The sequence below is a fragment of the Syngnathoides biaculeatus genome, chromosome 8 (assembly GCF_019802595.1).
Source record: "Syngnathoides biaculeatus isolate LvHL_M chromosome 8, ASM1980259v1, whole genome shotgun sequence".
Lineage (NCBI taxonomy): Eukaryota > Metazoa > Chordata > Actinopteri > Syngnathiformes > Syngnathidae > Syngnathoides > Syngnathoides biaculeatus.
In genome coordinates this window covers 7,019,254-7,038,179 of record NC_084647.1, presented here as the reverse complement: position 1 = coordinate 7,038,179, position 18,926 = coordinate 7,019,254, and the positions used below count along the sequence as shown (strand labels likewise).

General features: G+C 43.3%; 1 protein-coding gene across 1 annotated transcript; it reads right to left on the bottom strand.

Moving 5' to 3' along the window:
- Positions 1 to 766: 766 nt before the first annotated feature.
- Positions 767 to 18,135, bottom strand: cul3b (cullin 3b). Its single transcript, XM_061828500.1, has 16 exons — positions 17,866 to 18,135; positions 14,014 to 14,211; positions 11,411 to 11,524; positions 11,152 to 11,312; positions 10,901 to 11,015; positions 9,722 to 9,950; positions 7,564 to 7,709; positions 6,932 to 7,108; positions 6,678 to 6,848; positions 5,205 to 5,312; positions 4,553 to 4,677; positions 3,691 to 3,787; positions 2,678 to 2,812; positions 2,398 to 2,584; positions 1,055 to 1,200; positions 767 to 988 (listed from the first exon to the last, which is right to left on the bottom strand). The coding sequence occupies exons 1-16, from the start codon at positions 17,926 to 17,928 to the stop codon at positions 857 to 859; spliced, it is 2,304 nt and encodes a 767-aa protein (XP_061684484.1). The 5' UTR covers positions 17,929 to 18,135; the 3' UTR covers positions 767 to 856.
- Between the last annotated feature and the right edge of the window lie 791 nt (positions 18,136 to 18,926).

Genomic DNA, 18,926 nt, shown 5'->3' with positions numbered 1-18,926 from the left:
GAATTTTCGCAACGGACCAAAAAACATTGAGGGGGGGGGGGGGGTTTCGTATTTTTGTCTTATTCTCGTTAAGGAGCCGGTCGAGCTAACGTTGGCGGTTGAATAACCTGCGGCGGTGGCATTTAACGGTAAACGGGGGAGGTGCAATCCACTTGACGTCCGGGTATCGAACAACCTCGAGAAAAGAAAAAAAAAAAACAACATTTGTGAAATAAATTAAGCACTTTGTCGAGTACTCGGGTGAATCTGACTGCCGTCGCCTAAGCCGAGTTTGTTGCCGGTCAACACTTTGCCCCCGCTCCCCCTCCCCTTTTCGGAGACGGGTGTGGTGGGTGGGTGGGTGGGTAGAGTGTCTGTACAGCCGTTGTTGTGCCACAAAACACAAACATAACACAGACACCAACGATTAAAACGGGGGCGCGAATTCAACAGTTTTCTTTCGTCTCGGTGTAGCCGCGAGTCTCGCTCGTAACTGCCGCCGAGCGCTAACGCTCCGCCTTCGACCTCTTGACTCAAACGGACTCTCGACAGTTCTCTCCGAAGGCCACAAGAAACTCATTTTTTTTTTTGTACAAAACTAGACCTTTGCGGGTCATTTCTGCGAGCAGGAGAAATCTAATATTGCTAGAAAACCTCCCCATCTTTTGCATGATTTTTTTTTTCTTCTAACATTTTTTATGGAAGAAAAGTTAAACTTCCCAGTGTATCCCAGAATCAACGATGAGAGCACTTTTCCAAGTTCGTTCAAACGCATAGCAGTCCACAAAAAAAAAAAAAAAAAAAAAAAAAAAAAAAAAAAAAAAAAACCAAGGCTCGCCATTTCTCCCGACTCTACGATGCACCGAATTCACGTGTTTTACGCTACGTAGGTGTAGACTTTGCGGTCCTCCGGTGTTCTTGCCAAGTATTCCCTCTCAATGAGTCCTTCAATACGCTTCTTGATGACTACAGGACTGGGGAGGAATCGCGCTCGCAACTGCTGTGTGACCTGCGGAGCAAGGACAGAAGAAATTATTGAAGCTCGAGTGTGATTTTTCACTTTCGCCTTCCCCACCTCTGCTACTAGGACGTTGTGCTGCATCTTCTTCCTCGACTTCATGATGCGCACGATGGCGGCTTCAATCTCGTGCTTCCTGTCGTCGTCCACCTTCTGTCGGGTCTCTTTCCTCTCTGGGTCGGACTCCCCTTGCTTTGCGGCCACTACGCGGCACAAACGGCAAGACTCAAGGGATGCATTGAAAATTTCCAACAGCTTTGTGTTGGCGACTAATGCATCATAAGCGACAGGTGACCCACAATGCATAGCGGGCGAGAAAAAGATTACCGTAATTTCCGGCCCATAAACCGCGACTTTTTTCAAACACTTTCAACCCTGCGGTTTATGCGGCGACGCGGCTAATTTGTGCATTTTTCCGTGCATTTTTTCCTTACCGCCGCAAGGGGGCACTCGAGCAGAAAAAGTTAAGAGTGAGACCGGTGGAATATATGTGTCGAGGAAGTGACTTTCACCAGTATGTTTTTTTTTTTTCTCTGTTAGCGCTGTGCAAGTGTTAGCGCTGTGCTAGCATATTGCTGCCACGTCTCGGTGATTTTTAACCGGTATGTTTTTTTTTTTTTTTTTTAAACCGGCCCTGTTAGCGCTGCACTAGCGTTAGCACTGTGCTAGCATGTTGCTGCTGTTTTACTGCTGTGTGTGATTTTTACCGGTATCTTTTCTTTTTAACCGGCCTTTTTAGCGCTGTGCTAGGGTTAACACTGAACTAGCGGTTGCTGCTGTGTTACTGCCGCATGTCGATTATTTTTGCTGGTATGTTTTTTTTTTTTTTTTTTTAAACAGGCCCTGTTAGTACTGCACTAGTGTTAGAGCTGTGCTAGTGTGTTGCTGCTGTGTTAGTGCCGTGTCTCAGTGATTTTTACCGGTATTTATTTTTTAATCGGCCCTGTTAGCGGCGCGCTAGGGTTAGTGCCACGCTAGCGTGTCGCTGCTGTGTTACTACCGCATCTCAGTGATTTAGGGATTTTTTTTTTTTTTTTTTAACCGCAGCCCTGTTAGTGCTGTGCTACTGTGTTGCAACTGTGTCGCTGCTGGAGCGGTTTTTTTTTTTTTTTTTTTTGCTGTTCGTGCTACCGTGTTGTTGCTATGTTGAGCTAAGGTAAGGTATTAAAACTTTGAAAGCGCTTTTTGTGTACCGTCTTTCTTTATAAATATCTCGTAACATGGGTTTCAATGTGGGCACTTGCATCTTTTACAGAGGCGCGGCTTACGTATGTACCATATGGTATTTCCTTTACAAATATACTGGGCGAGGCTTATACTCGGGTGCGCTCTGTAGTCCGGAAGTTACAGTACTGTGCTCAAATCAGGACAAGAACTCTTTCCCTAATGGCTCTCCATACCTGTCTGGATTTTGACCCTGTGCAGTTTGGAGGTAAACTGGTCATTGACTGTAAACGCGTGGCCGTTCTCGATCTCCTTGGATTTGGGCTCCTTGGTGAGGACTCTCTGAGTGGGTTTCCCGCAGGCGAGCGACTGCAGCGCCCGCACCAGCTCCCTCTCAGGAATATCCGTCTCTTGCTGGATCTCCTACAGAGTTGGGAAACCCGAGAGTCAAGTCTTCAATATAGGCAAAGTACGGCACAAGCGCCTGTGAGGAAAACCGGAAGGACAATTCCTGACCTCGAAGGTGGACTTCTCTCTGTTGTTGAAAAGCATGAGGATGGTCATCTGGAAAGTGGACACCTGCAGGATGTGCTTCCTGGTGTTGGAACCAGTTACTTGGGCTCCCCCGACTCCGACCTCTGACCCATCCTCCTGTTGACACAATTAAAAAAACGCTACACAACAGCTGTTCACTCTCGATCTAGGAAAAACAAAAGATTTCTCCTATTTCGAGCCAATTATTTTGGTCGAAGATGTCTATGCATAATTAATAAATGCTGGTCATACATCGATAGAACAATGCGGGCTACGATAAATTGTTTCGCGATGTGTCCGACTCTCATTGATGCTATCCTTGCTTTCAGTGATCAAACAAAGATGAACACACACACACACAAAAATATGGCAAATGGAGAAATGAAGGCGTTACAATGATAACCTTGATTATTTGGAATACATGTATGTAAACTCATATTAGTCACATAAGCTGGTCTTTTTTTGGGGAAACCACATTTTCCTATGCCTTTTATTTAATTTTGGATACACGGAAGAACCACTTTGGATCTTGCAACAATTTCAACCAGTACCACGGCAACCCTAACCCGACATGGCATTAAACTGATGATGCAATAACAATCCATTCGTGGCTCGACTTGTAGTCAATTATGTAATGTAGTCAATTCCACAACAGTGTGAACGTAAAACCAATGAGCCTTCCATTTTACATCATATCACACCATCTTATAAGAATCGTACAGTGTAGAATAAGCATTAGAATCACAGGTCTGAAGACAACATGGCCACCATGTGAGGTCCTCGGTAACGCGTGTCATACAAATGAGATGAGTTCAACGCAACGCATCCATTCTGTGACCCGGAGCAGAGCATGAGAAAACTTGCTCCTTTCCACTAAAACTACATTTGGTAGAACAAAAAAAAAAAGCAAATCTTGAACATGGAGCCTTGTAATTACCCCCCCCTCAATCGGTTTCCCGCAAGAAAATGGATTTTGTGCAAGGGCTGGCACGTACCTTTTTAATGGGCCCGTAGAAGGTGGCGTTTAGATCCGCGGAGCCCATGTGGTGCTGCAGTGTTAGCTGTCTGCCGCTGTGCTTCCCAAGATAAAACCTACATGCAGAAGAAAGTCACGCAGAGTATATGTAAAAAAAAAAAAAAATCGTCAGTGTGGCTTTATGAATCTCCTTTATCAAATTCAACTAGTTGTACATCAGTCACTCACATTTAAAAAGTGCAGGTGTGGTCAGTCATGCCCGCAGATATAAAGTTACAGGTGTGTGTTCTGTTTGTAATTATGAGTGTACCCCTTTAAGAGCGGAGGGGGGGCGGTGTCAGGTAAACTAGGAAGTAGAAGTAGGCTGAGCAGCAGCTCGTTGTCGGAGACTGTGTGGTTCCGTGTTAAAAAAAAAAAAAAAAAAAAAAGACGTCAGGTTGTGGTTCACCGCGTTGGATCGGTTTTCATGTGCGCTGAGAGTGCGCAAGTGCGTAGCTTAGAGGGAACATTGGTCAAGACTACACAAAATAACCGACGTCTTTAAATATCCATGTATTTCTACTCATATCAAATTTTACGTGCGTGATTTTTTCGTGCTCGACTGTGCAGATTTGCGAGTGCAATGGCGTGCGGGTGCATACGCGCCCGTCAAATCACAGTGACTGTACATTCTGCCACAATCTGATCAAACCTTTCACCTGAACTACTTTGGACACCTTGTGTTGGATCACTTTAATTTAGCATGGATCCTGCTTTGATGTAGAACACTACTTGAAACTGACAAGCAACCTCTAGGAAAAGTACTGTATCTGGCTTCAGCATATTCGCAGTTAAAAGTTCAACAAGAAGCCAAGAGAATGCGTCACGTGCGGCGTACTGACCTTCTGAAGACCTCAAAAGCATGTCGAGGCGAAGGGGGGATGTTACATTTGGGTGTTGCCGATTGTGTCGGCCAGTAGCCAGTAGTCAGCACTCTCACGGTCAGATCGACGCCTCCGAGAGACACCTGACGTTAGATTACAGAGGTGGACAACTTAATTTCCATATGAGAAACTCCCAGCGGTCGTCACAGGCTGCCAAAATCGGCAGCGTTTCAAACAAATTTGCCTTCGCATACGGCAGTCATATGTATTGCCGAACATGTTCCAGGTGTACGTGCAGAATAGGATCTTGCAAAAGGGAAATCAAAATATTAAAATATAAGCAACCATATTTAAAAAATCATGCTTACATCAAAAAATTTGAAAAAAGGCCAGTATATAGTATAACTAAAACCTTTTTTTTCCCCCATATATAAATTTGTAATATTATGAGCGCCAAGCACATTCTCAGCTGTTCCTGGTTGGGACACGCAAACTTTACCAGAACCAGCAAAGCCATCCTCAGTCTTACTCATCACTCATAATCCTCGTTCTTGTGTATATGCATGTAAATTATCAAATAAAAACTAAACAAAGTGCGTAGACAAAATGAAACATCCATGTGGTGTACAGTAAGGTGACCGCAAGTTTGGGTCAGTTTTCTCCTGCTCACCCCGGTGGTCTGCAGATGTTGTCTAAACTCATCCATGGTGGTGTTGGAGATGCTCATGTCCCGGAACATTCCTTCCAGTTTAGATGTGAACTGACAGCCGCACTCAGTCTGAGAAAGGACCAAAAGGATGCCAGTTGGAAACCACAAAATTCTTCACTGTATCAAATCCATCCATTATTGTGTACAGTGGTACCTCTGCTTCCGAAATGAAGTCGTTTCGTCACCAGAATTTTTCACAAGTAGAAGCACATTTCACATCTAAATAGCATAATCCGTTCCACTCCCCACCAAAAATAAGCATACAAAAAAAAAAAAAAAAAAAAAAAAAAAAAATCGACGTCCGTCCTCGCCAATGAGACACCAGGAAGATGCTCCGGCCAAATGGAGAGGAGATCTATCGCGCCACACAAACCAACCTACAGGATGTTTACGTTCGGTGGAGTTTGGGGAATCCAGCACCTATTTTCCCCTTTCGTATCCTGACTTTCCTTCTTAACTAGAGACAATATTTTTCTCGAGGAGGCATTTCGGAACATTCATTTTTCATTACTCGAGACGTTTGTAAGAAGGGGTACCACCGTATATGCATTTTGTCTCCAAAGTTGTACTGTGTGTATTTTCATTGGACTTTATGCTGATTTTAATCGGCCTGATCAGAAGTGACTGCTAAGTGGCATTTTTTTACTGATCCATAGGTTTATTGTCATAATTTGCCTAGCAGATCGACGACGTCATTGATGGGCTCCGCAAAAGACATTTACTCGGTGTCGTTGTCATGCACACTATATCTGAATCCAAAAGGAAGTTTATTTTTACATAGTAGTATTGATAAAGTTTTTTGTCATGTGCCATAGTAGTGTAAATATCTCACGGCCAATAAAAATTTTTTTGTAAATGGCGATGCCATGCAGAGACAAAAAAAAAAAAAAAAAAAAAAACAATCGGCCAAACTACAAAACAGATTTGCTCTTTCACGTTTGCACTAGAATAATACAATAAAATCGTTAATAATTTTTTTTTTTTTTTTACAATCATCGGGCTTCATCTGAACTTAAACGCGACTGAATATACTTGTTACCATGGGGATGACAATATGAGCGGGTCGTGCCAACTGTAATATAAGAAAATGAAGGGGGGAAAAAAAAACGTGTTGGTAAACACTGGTGTACTGATGTTCACGTACTTTTAGCTCGCAAGTAGGCAACATGTTACCGAGCCTACTGAGCCCGTGCCATCGCAATGGCTGTGTGTAAACATGCTGCCGTCCTGTTGAATACATGATCTGACCTGAGAATATTTTCTACTTTTATGTTGCCAATGCACATACGATAAGATAAAAATCATGACACATCAAAACGCTAAAATTGGTCCCCCTGATGGTGTAAAGTCTAATTTTGAAACATATAATACAAAAATAGAGATGGTATTTAGTTTGTAAGATAAATCTTGTCATTGTTTTCTTGTGTCTCACACCTTGAGCTTCGAGATCATGTTCTTCTCAGAGTCATCCGAGACACTCTTGTTGGTGAGCAGCCTGCGGGCCAGATGTTGCTTGTAGTACCTCTCAAACACATCCTTCTCCTGCATGAAGCGGAACAGCACCATGGCCTTGTCCAGTATGGACTCCACTTCCTGCTCTGTAAGCTGAAGAAAAGAAAAACAAAGAAAAAAAGTTAGATTACGGTTCCTGTGGGGAAAAGTCAGGACGCCGTCATCCACAAACTCACCCCTTTGACGCCTTTCTTCAGTTTGTCGTCAATAAAGAGTGAGAGGTACTCGGGTGAGCGCGAGTTGAGGTTGAGGAAGTACTCAAAGTCACCCGCGATGGTTTGTTTGAAGAGGCGGTCGTTGTTGAAAGACTCCTGGAGAAAACGGTCAAAACGCAGCTTCAGGTCCAGTAGGCCCTGGTGGAAAGAAGATAAAGAGTGAGATGGATGAAATCAACCTTAACACAACACCCTCAAAATCCCCGACTTCATTCAAACCAGGTCACACAAAAACAGTCCAAGTGGGAGTCGGACACCATATTTGGAGGCCATAAAAATAGGGGCGGTTACAACAGTTTGATTCCGTTTGGAGCTTTAAAAGGACTCTTGTGATCCCGACTGGACTTGCATGCAGTGGTGAGTTAGAAATAAAATATCTTAATCTTGGGTTGCCGTAAGGGCATTCAATGAATGACTTGAAAATTCAAAATTTCGACTCAATCATGACAACAAGTGTGACAATCAATACTCTAACAATTAAATAGTAACAACTTACACTTAATACATTTATTTCATTTAATTTCTGATTGGCAGGGATAAAGGATATTTTTATGACAATAGAAGTGGGAGCGGTGGCGTGGTGGTGCGCATACCTGGATGTAATCCACAGGGTTCTTCCCTTCTCCTTCCTCTGACACGAGGGCTTTGCCTTGCTCCCGAAGGTACGAGCTCATACACTCGCACATGGTCTTCAGTCCGTTGGGAACCCGACTGAACAGCTTGTACATGCAGGCCAGATCTGCGAATAGACATGCACAGGACCCCGCACATGTCACAATTCCTAGTTGCTGACTAATAAGAGATGATCATCATTGCCTTTGTGTTATTTGTGAAAATTCTGAATATACCATAAAGCAAACAAATATTGTCCTCTACAATCTGTAAGTAATCGTGTCACACGAGCAGCAACTATAGTTTTTTTTTTTTTTACCTCAGGTGTAAAAAAAAATAAAATAAATCTATTCATATTTGGTGATGTGATCCTGACACCACTTAATTAATTTGAATTGTGTTTCCAAGGTTTGGGGATGAAATGCTAAATTTATGAATGACAATGCAACGGGATGTCTGGTGGGTGCTTCTTTTAACTGTGCACATACTGGATTGTTGTTCAGTTGACCAGTGTTAAATTTGCACGACGTAAACGGAGGTGTCTTAAGTGTTGCTCAATTCACAGATTAGCGTTGAAAAAACAGCGTTACCTACTGAAATGTGGCACTTACTTGATTGCCGTGTGAGGAAGTAAGTGGGCAGTGGGTTGGTTTATGTTTGGTGAGGTTTCCGCGCATCACATACACAAAGGTTACTGTTGCCACCGCTAGATAAAATGCTTTGTCTGAGCCTAGGACAGTCGCGCCCCTACTTAGGACGCAAGCAGACACTTGACGCTGATCGAGGCTGAAGAGGAGGCAGCCAAATGGCAGGGAAATCCAAGCCACTGGCGGCAAATACAATGAAAGCGAGACGAGCCATTGGCCAATCAGTACAGTAAAGCTTCGGTTCTCCAAAGTCCCCGTTTTCAAACAATTTGATTTTCGAAAGAAATTTTCGAGATTTTTTTGCTTCCGTTTTCAAACCAAAATCGGTGTTCAAACGTGCCCGACAAAACCTGGAAAAAACATATTGCGCGCGGCACAAGCAGTTGACCCACCCACGATGCGCTTTGTTATTGTCAATTCAAACGCACCCCGAAAAACCGGGAAATAACATCGCGCACGGTGCAAGCAGTTGATCCACTCACGACGTGTTTTGTTCTTGTCCATTTGAACGCTCCCCGAAAAAAAAACAACAAAAACAGAAATGACATTAAGCGCGCGGCGCAACCAGCGCACTTTTGTTATTGCGTATAACGCAGCCTCTGTACGCAGACGTGTATTGACTGTTGTTTTTCCTATTATGGAGGACGACCATATTAACCCCTAATCATGGCTACAAAGAAGGCAAGTTGCTTGTTTAAAGTTATTCTGCACTTTTTAAAAAAAACTACGGACACGGCAATGCGCTCCCAGCCTAGCGTACTCTTCTACTAAAGCATACATTTTAAGCAAAAAAGAAATATATTTCTTAAATTATTTTATTACATAGAGTATTTAAACATACATGTATTTCTACTATGCAGTTTATCATCAGGAAAGGTAAAAAAATGCTTTAAAAAGCCAAATTTTGGGGGGTTTGGAACGCATTATTTCTTTTTCCGTTCATTGTAAAGGGAAAGATCGATTCGGTTTTCGAACAAATCACTTCTTGGAGCGTTTTCTGGAACGGATTGCGGTCGAGAACCGAGGCATCACTGTATGTGGAGTGGTTTGAAGGCTGGTGCACAGCACAAGAAAGATGCACCCCTAAAATGAGCTAATTTCAGTAGTGCAAGAAATATGTTTTAAAAGTTCGACTATAACGCTTGATGGTCGGGGTATTTTGACTAAAACCCAACACTGATGTTATTTTGATATGCACCAACTGTCGATTGTGGAAAAAAAAAAAGCACACATCATCTAATTTATTGCGTTCCCTATTATTTGTTAATGTACTAAAACGTGCAACATTGTCTATGTAATATTGTTGTCGAGAAAGGGCACATTTATTCCATTTTTTGCATGTAGTTAAAACTCTACTTCCTGCTTTAATTATCGCAAACAATAAGAGAAGGCAGCAATCTTGGATGATTTGTTGTGCCATAATATAACTTGGGATCTTTATTTTGACCGCACAGAAAAGAAACTAAACCAGGATGGAAACAAGTTGACTTACCATCCGTTTTGCCGTTCTTGAGCATGTGGACCAGACCAGAGTTCTCCATCTCCACGATTGTCTTCATGTGCTTGGATATGAGCTCCCTCTCCACCACCTTGACGATGGGCTCCTCCGTGGATTTATCCAGGCAGTGCATCACCCGTTCGATCTCTTCATTGATCCTGGCTTCCACCTTCTTTATGTACACACTTGCACTGTTTTCCGCAAGGAACTTCTGGCTTTCCATCTAAGGTAGACGTGAAAAGCGACAGTCATTTTCATTTGTGTGCTCAGTCCCTGGTGGTTTAAGACTCTCGTGCAAGGTTGTTGTTCTAACCAAATTTGAAACCCCGTGTGTATTTTTTACAATTACCTATAATAATATTTTAAATTGAGCTTGATCAAAATGTGATTCTTTTGGGGTCGATGCTGATACCGATATTGGGGGATTAAAATCGGGATCCCATATATTGTCCCATACATGGAATAAAAACGTTGATATACAGCACAGGTGTCAAACTCAAGGCCCGGGGGTCTGATCCGGCCCGCCACATGAGTTCATGTGGCCCGCGAAAGCAAATCATCGGTGTCAAAATCCGTGATTCTTGTGAAAATATGTCCCAACATTTCAAATTGTCATATATCATAAATGATAACGTTGAGATATTATCAGCATTTTTGTGTTACCAAACATGAACAATGGTTGAAAAAGCCATTATGCTTGATTTATGATTCCAAAACGACTTCATAAATTTCATGTGTAAATATAATGAGGCGATTCTGGTTTTCTACGGTTTCACCATAACGGGCCTCTGAGGGAAATCCTAACTACAATGTGGCCCGTGACAAAAATGAGTTTTGACACCCCTGATATGCAGTAATCCTTCATTTTTCAAGGTTAATTGGGACCGGAACCACCCGTGAAAATTGAAAAACAGCGAAGTAAGTGGGGTGCATGTTTATGTGGGTACCAGAACGTTTAAAATGAGTAACAAACAAACAGACAACAAACAAAAAGTAAAAAACTAGGTGGACTACAAACTTCTGCTACGTTGGATCAAGGAAATACCAAAGGGTGACACACATGATTGATCTGAAATTCATTACAATCTCTTTGTGCGATCATTTCATCACCCAGCACAAAATAGGGGAGGGCAAAGAGGGGTGGGGATAAAGTGGAGAAACTATTTGACAAACCTGGAAAAATTCTGCAGACATTTCCAAGAAAGGTGCTTCGAAGTCCTCTTCATAAACTGATCTGCCTTCAAGACCGAGGATCATCAACATTTGGCAGGCATTTCTGATGGCGCCCCTGATGGAGATTAGAGGCAGCCCAAACATCAAGTCCATTATCACTCGGCCCAGATAAATTCTGTTCACTGAATCATAAGGGCAATAAATACGCAAAATTAATATGAACTGTTAAATTGGTGTTTTTAATCTTCTACCTGTCCACCACCTCCCCCTTCCTTTCACGCGCGATCATGTCTAGTAAGGTTTGTCGGAGGTGGTCTCTGATGCAGCCGTAGCGGACGACCTGATCTCGAAATATGATGAGACCCAAGTTGTAGACGTTCTCCACATTATTCTGCTGCACATAAACTCGGTCCTACGGAAGACGAGAAAAGGGAGACAAGGGTTTTAGTTTTTAAAACTCTGGCAGGCGGTCTCAAGGTGCGAAAAGGCTTAGAGAAACCGTCGGCTGACCATGTACATCAGGATGTCCCGGATCATCACCATTGCAGTCTGATGGTCATTCCAAGCCTGGTTCAGGGTTTGGAGGAAGTTATTGTTCAGGGAGTTGAGGACATCTTCCCGTACCTTTGTGGGGGGGCGGGAAACGAAACATAAGTGGGTATATTTTGACACACCGTGGAGTGGTGCTGGACTCAACTGAACAGAAAAAAATACACAATGTTAACATTGTTATACTGTTCCTTCCTATTTTTCTTTATGATAATAACACCTTGGCTCTATCTTATAACTCTGCAAGCAGACATCCAGCAGTGTGATAGTAGTCCCTGCAGTGTGACTCAGCATAAAAAAGGGGGGGGTGGGAGGAGAAAAAAAAAAAAAAAAAGCAAACGTCATAGTAGATTGTAAGGGCACGCTGACCCCATTCCCCCCCCCTCTTTTTTTTTTTTTTAACTCTCCTACTGGAGAGTTGATGAATAATCACAGGTGCTCCTTCGGTTTCATGAGATCAAACTACGCAAATCATTTTCACATCCGCATAGAGACGAGACGTCCCGCTCACAAACTGACGGGGAAGTCAAACGTAAAAAGCTGCGCTCGCCTGCAAAAAAAAAAAAAAAAAAAAAAAAACTGTGATTACAATCGATACACCTGTGAGGCCTTCAATACGATAATTCTCATAAACATCATCTTATCTCAACTTTTATGGGGAACTGAAGTCAGAGCTCTTTCCACGGCTGACCCTTTTTGTGTAGCAGTTGTCCAAATAATTTTTAAGTGCTGGGATGACTCGGGATGATGACGTTACTACTTTTCCTTGGCTGACTTTCCATTCCTTTGTGGTTCATGTGATTCTGAGACCAGTTTTTACTGACCAACTTTCTATCAAGAAAATACATTGATTTATATCATTGTCCGAACTACAGCCCAGGGGGCACCTCGCTCATCTGTATTTACGAGACCAGCTACATGTACTACAAATAGTATTTAACGCGGGGGCCTGTGTCATTATTTAAAAAAAAAAAAACAAAAAAAAAAAATCAAGTGAAAACTTTGAAAAATGTGAACTCGGGGCTTAACTTTTCTGTTTTACGTCAACTATGAACACAAAAATTTTTTCTATCTGCTAAATGCCAAAATTACAGATTTTTTTAAAGGAAATTTTCAATAACTTTCTTCAGTCAGAGGTTTGAATACAGATTACGAGTCCTTCAAAAAATTTGGGAAAACACATGATGTCATTTCTTGGGAAATTTCTGATAGGTTTACTGACAACATTTTGATTTAGAAAGACCTCTGGTTGTATTTTAACTGAGTACACTTGAGACAAACTATTTGTGCAAATTCCTGAGAGTCAAATTAATTCACCCAAGATATCAGATATATATTGATCCTTGGGTGCAATTTCCAGGTGCCTGAAGTTGCTAAGTTCATCTGTTCAAAAAAGTACACACACCCTGGAAATGTCTTGCAATCATGCTGTGTAAGAAGAAAATCGGTTCTTTCACTCGGAGATAAAAGTGCGTTGGTCTGAAATTAGCGTATTAACCCAAGAACAGAAGGAAAAAACCTTGGAAGATTAGTGAACGACTGATTATCGGGTGGGCCAACTATCGAGGCGGTTATTTGACAAATGTCGGCATTGGCACTTTTTTCCAAATCTGATGACCAATAATTGAACACCGAATTATTTTGGCTCTGATGCAGCCAAAGCGGCTTTCTGTCTGTGACCTCTCTCTTCTGCATCCTGTCCACAGTACCACCTGATTGGTTACATCAGTTCTGTCTAAAATTCTTCCCACCAATATCCAAAATGTTTGACGCAAGTTATAATTTCAAAGCAGTGATACAAAATATTAATGAAATGTACGTTAATTTACAACCATATTTTTTCTGTGACCCTTGGAGAAAAACCTTTCCACATCCCTGATCTCCATCTTTTTGTGACGACTGCCATACATTTAAAATAATATACCCACGTGGAGAGTGATGAATATTATTGATTTGTGGGGAAAAAAAAAAATCAAATTTACAATTTAGATATGCTTGTTACTTGTAATCAAACGATAATAGTGTTTATAGTGAGATATGTTAGTTTAAAATTTTACACTGCACTATGTATTATCATATCCTTTCATAGCGGCTTTCCCTGTAAATTGGCGTAACCATAGAGCTTGGATTTATTCCAGAATTCATTGAAGCGAGCTATTGTGGTTTGGCGCATTGATGTCATCAGACGTGTAGTGATTTACACTCGACAGTGACAACTGCTTTTCACACAAAGGGGCAGTGAGTCTTGGGTATGAAAAGTTCACACTCCTTTTGAACACCGCCAAAGTTCTGCCTCTGCTCCAGCTGCAGAAGGCAATGAGTTCATCGGTCAACTTCAGCGCTACGTCACAAACAAGTACAGTAAATTATGGACGGGAAGCTGGGGAAAAAAGGCACTTGACTGTATCTTCACTATATTTCCGAGTTACTCGTTCTTCATTCTCCTCCTCAACAGTAAAAACCTTCGCCTTTTATTAATCATCATCGAGCGTGATGCAAAAGGTGACAATTCTAGCAGCTACAGTCAAAACTATTACTAAATTATTTGCATGTGTTGATCTTACTTTGTTGATCAGATGCTCCGTGACGACTTCCCGCAAACCAGTGTAAAGTTTCTCTCCATGTTTGTGGAGCACCATGGTGTAGGCGTTCCTGTAAAGCTCCTCAAAGCTCAGGCCGCTGTTGTTCTTCCTCTGAATCTCCTGAATGGCGTTCTTCAAGAGGTCCCATATATTGTTCACATACTTCTCATCCATCGTCATCTGAAAGGCAAGTAAAACATCAATGTTTTCAAGCCAAATTTTTTACGTGAATATAGTTTTTCCCACCCGACCTTTTACAGCACTCAAAAGGTGTATCATCTTTTAAAGGAATTTTTTTTTTTTTTTAAAAAGGTGAATATTCCATCCATTCCCCTCCTCGAGCCGTCATCTTATCGTGGTGGAGAGGTTTGTGTGTCCCGATGATCCTCGGCGCGAAATTGTCTGTGGCTTCACTCCCTGAATAGGGTCACCCATGGGAAACAGGTTCTAAGGGAGCGACCAGACAAGGTACAGCTCCATAAACCCCTCTGACGAGTAAGAATAGCGGATTCGGGTTTCCCTTGCCAGGACAAGGGTCACCGCCCCCCCCCCCCCCCATCAAGAGCCAGGCCTGGAGGTGGGGTTCGAAGGAGAACGCCTGGTGGCCGGGCCAGCACCCAGGGGCTCGGCTGGGCACAGCCCTAAAGGGTAACATGGGTCCCCCTTCCCACGGGCTGACCGCCTGTGAGAGGAGCCACAGGGGTCGGGTGCAATGTGAGCTGGGCGGTCGCCGAAATCGGGGAGTCTTGGCGATCCGATCCCTGGCTATAGAAACTAGCTCTAACGCAGGGGTGATCAAAGTGTCGACCCCCCCCCCCACCCCCCACCCCCATCAGTACCTCGCGAGAACTTGTAGTAAAAATTTCTGGCCACCCCTGCTCTAGGGACATGGAATATCACCTCTCCGGAAGAGGAGCTCGAGCTGGTGCGCGAGGTCGAGAACTTCCGACTAGATATAGTCTGGACTTGCTTCTACGCACCACCTCAGTGCTGGAGAGTGCTCCCTCTGGGGACTCCATCATTCTGCTGGGGGACTTCAATGCCCACGTGGGAAATGACAGTGAGACCTGGAAGGGCGTGATTGGGAAGAACGGCTCCCCCGATCTGTCTTCTGTTCCTGGACTTGTGTGCTCATCACGGATTGTCCATAATGAACGCCACCTTCAGGGATAAACCTGTCCCCATGTGCACTTGGCACCAGGACACTCTTTGTCACAGTTTGACGATCGACTTAGCAGCCGCATGTCTTGGACACTCGGGTGAAGAGGGGGGCGGAGCTGTCCCAACGGATCACCACCTGGTGGTGAGTTGACTCCGATGGTGGGGGAAGATGCCGGTCTGATGTGGCAGGCTCGAAAGTATCGTGAGGGTCTGCTGGGAATGGCTGGCTGGCAGATTCCACTGTCAAGACAGAATTTCAACCCCCACCTCCAAAAGAACTCTACCCATGAGAGGCGCGGGACATTGAGTCCGAGTGGACTCCTCCATTGCTGAGGCGGCCGACTGCAGCTGTGACCGTAAGGTTGGTCGGTGCCTGACATGGCGGCAACCCCTGAACACGCTGCTGGACACACTGCTTATCCTTGTAAGGGTCACAGGTGTGTTAAGAGGCTGTCCATCCATCCATTTTCTTGGCTGCTTATCCCAACGAGGGTCGCGGGAGTGCTGGGGCCTATCCCAGCTGTCAACGGGCAGGAGGCGGGGTACATTCAACCCATTTCATGTAACTGGCTTGGCGTTCATTTGTCATGGACAATTTGGCGATGGTGAGCGCAGTTGCATACGATATTATAAATATCGCTCAGTGCCATCGTAAAGCACATTTATGCTTTTAGATACTATATTTCCATGTCTTGTGGTGGGTGTTGAGCGAGTTGGCTTGCTCGCTCCAAATGCGGAAAGGCCCTTCCAGCAGTGTGAGCAAATATTACAAAACCATGCTGCACAAAATGGGCCCAAACACATCAAAATTATGGTTATGAAATGCTTCGGAATGGACACAAAATTGAAACGTTACAAAAGATAATCCTTGCGAGTTGCAAGGTGAAAAATTGCTGCAATGTCGGTGGAACTGTTGAGTAAACATGGAATAAAGACTGGCGGCACGGTGGGTCAGATGGAAAGCGTTGGCCTCACAGTTCTGAGGTCCCGGGTTCCATCCCGGACCTGCCTGTGAGGAGTTTGCATGTTCTCCCCTGTGCCTACGTGGGTTTTCTCCCACATCCCAAAAACATGCAACATTAATTGGACACTCTAAATTGCCCCTACGTGTGATTGTGAGTACGCCCGTTTGTCTCGATGTGCCCTGCGATTGGCCGGCGACCGGTTCAGGGTGTACCCCGCCTCCTGCCCGTTGACAGCTAGGATAGCCTCCAGCACGCCCCGCGACCCTTGTGAGGATAAACGGCTAAGAAAATGGATGGATGGGAATAAAGACTCCAAAAACACCACTATTAACTTCCATAACAAATAAAAATGACTAAAGTACGTTACCCATTTTACCGCCCACACTGCTTTACTCACTAAAAATGTTCAATGGGGGCTATTTATGTTGATTTTTCAAGTCACGAGAGACAATTTTAAATTTTGACTCGTTGCCCAGAGAGTACCCCTTGGAATTTTAGCCGGTACAAATTTATTGGTGGATATTTTTAATAGAAACTTGTCAACCCGATCACCCACGTTGCAGATGAAAAAGGGTTGAGATGTGTTGAAAAAACAAATTCCACTCATTTTTTTAAAAAACTGATTTTCTTTTGGTGAGATAACAAAAACCTCTCTTAAAAATTATTTTTTTCCCCCAAATATGAAAAAAGAAAAATCTCCACCATCTGATTCTCAAAATTGTGGATGTGTTTTTATTGTCGGTCAAGTAGACAGTCCAACCAAACTTCATATTTTGACATTTTTGGGGGAAACTTTGTCACGCCACAGCTCTACGTCATACAAAACATTTTCACGATTAATCCAATCGTAATATGGACTTTTCTTTGCAGTCGTTCGAACACCAAGAGCGGCCAGAACTACATTTGGACGACGTACAAGTTCACACGGATGAATATCTATTTTATGCTAAAAAAAAAAAAAAAAAAAAAAAATGAGGTCAGCTGAATACGAGGTCCTCCGATGACTTGCGGGGAAAGGGAGTGTCGAGTGGACGGATAGAATTCCTCCAACATCACTACGAATTCTAAAATATCGATCCAATGAGTAAGGGCTCGCATGTCCATGACGGCATTTAACCAGCCCAGAACTATGCTAACTGCCCCGAATTATCTGTTAGCATCGTCCTCATTGTTGACGCCAGTTTGTTCTTGCATGTCTGCGCCGTGTAACTTGACATGATTGCGCGGAGGTGTCAGCTATAACAAACGTGCACACGAAGTCACATCGGCGTCGGCCGTTTTATTTTCAAAGCCCCAAAAAAAGAGGCAAAAACAACAAGTGTCACGCGTCGAGCTAACGAGACGTTAGCCTCAGCGACCCGTCGGAGCGCCGAGCTAACCTCGGGCGGCTTTTCAAGCTATTGGCCGAATAACAATCACGAAAAAAAAAAAAACCATTGATAAAGGTTCCAAAATGTGCGGTGTAACAATGCAAGCGTGTCAACCAAAACAACCTACAAAATGTGGTGGGGGGACGACGACATTTGACGGCGCAACTGTTTACTGCTTGTCATATGGATATCGATATAAATATATACACATATGTATAGATATATACACAGCTCAGCTGGTTAGCTTCTCAGCTACTCGATCCGCAGCAGCCTCAGACCACGGCGGTCGAGTCACCGCCTGGCGGGCGGGCTGGGCATCGTCTCCCGCATACACTTACAGGAAAGGCCCGTATCCTCATTTTGGTGTCCTTCTTGGTACCGCCTTTGCTGAGATTGGACATGGTTGCCTCGTCCGTGGGCTCTGTATTCACATTAAAAAGTTGTCCAGGGAGGGACGTGGGGCCACTACTGGTTACCGGGGCAGCCGACTAGCTTTCAACTCGACCTCGCAGCTCCGCGTCCCGGCACGGCGCAGTTAAGTTTATTGTTGACAGCGGAATTCACTAGTCGGACTTGGCTCAGCAATGGCGGACGAGCTACAAGTCTCATTGCGCAGAGCTCCCGCGTCCCAACTCACGCGAGACTTTGAGGAAAAAAAAAAAAAAAAGAACAAGACATTTGCACCTGAGCGACGTTATGTATTATATTTCGTTACAAATACTGTACTGTCGAAGTCCGTTGGCTAATCGTTTCTTTACACAAACCGTAAGTAACGAATTAAATCTGCAATATTGAATAATTGGGATAACTGTATTTACACCGACATTACACATTATTATACTATTAAACCAGTAAGATGGTGAATTAAGTTCAAATACGTTACTGTACCGAGCTAGATTTTTATCTCTACTTTACTACTGTACTTTATTTGTGTTTATGACGATTTTTACTTGTACTCCCTTCTGTTTTCAACTGAAGAAAAAGGCCCATTTGTACTTTATAACCTTTGTCAAAAATAAGCACGTGACTTTTTTTCCAACCCCCCCCCGCATGACGACATGACGTAAAAAGACGCAAATCGAGAGACGTCGCGTCAACCTGAGTTATTATTTTTTTCTTTTATCTTTAAATTGAACCTTTATTTACCTTTATTTATCCAGGTGAAGGGGAGGTGAAAATTTCATCTCCAAAAAGGAGGGCGCTCCACAAAAATTATAATGAAATAAATTTAAAAAATGTGAACCACTATTCTATGTAATCAAATTAATTACATCTTGATCACTTTTATTTACTGTGATTGCACGCATTACTAAACTGCACACGTTATTATTATTATTTTGTTAATACGCCACAGTGGTTTAGTATGCTTCAGAAAAATCTACCCCAATAATGATGATTA

What these genes read in the sequence shown, in the direction of transcription:
- cul3b (XM_061828500.1), bottom strand. Translation starts at nt 17,928, where the DNA reads ATGTCCAATCTCAGCAAAGGCGGTACCAAGAAGGACACCAAAATGAGG. An exon ending in GCTTTTGAGGTCTTCAGAAG is followed by an intron (nt 3,788 to 4,552) that starts GTCAGTACGCCG and finishes TTCTGCATGTAG; the next exon opens with GTTTTATCTTGGGAAGCACA. An exon ending in ACAACGTCCTAGTAGCAGAG is followed by an intron (nt 989 to 1,054) that starts GTGGGGAAGGCG and finishes CTTGCTCCGCAG; the next exon opens with GTCACACAGCAGTTGCGAGC.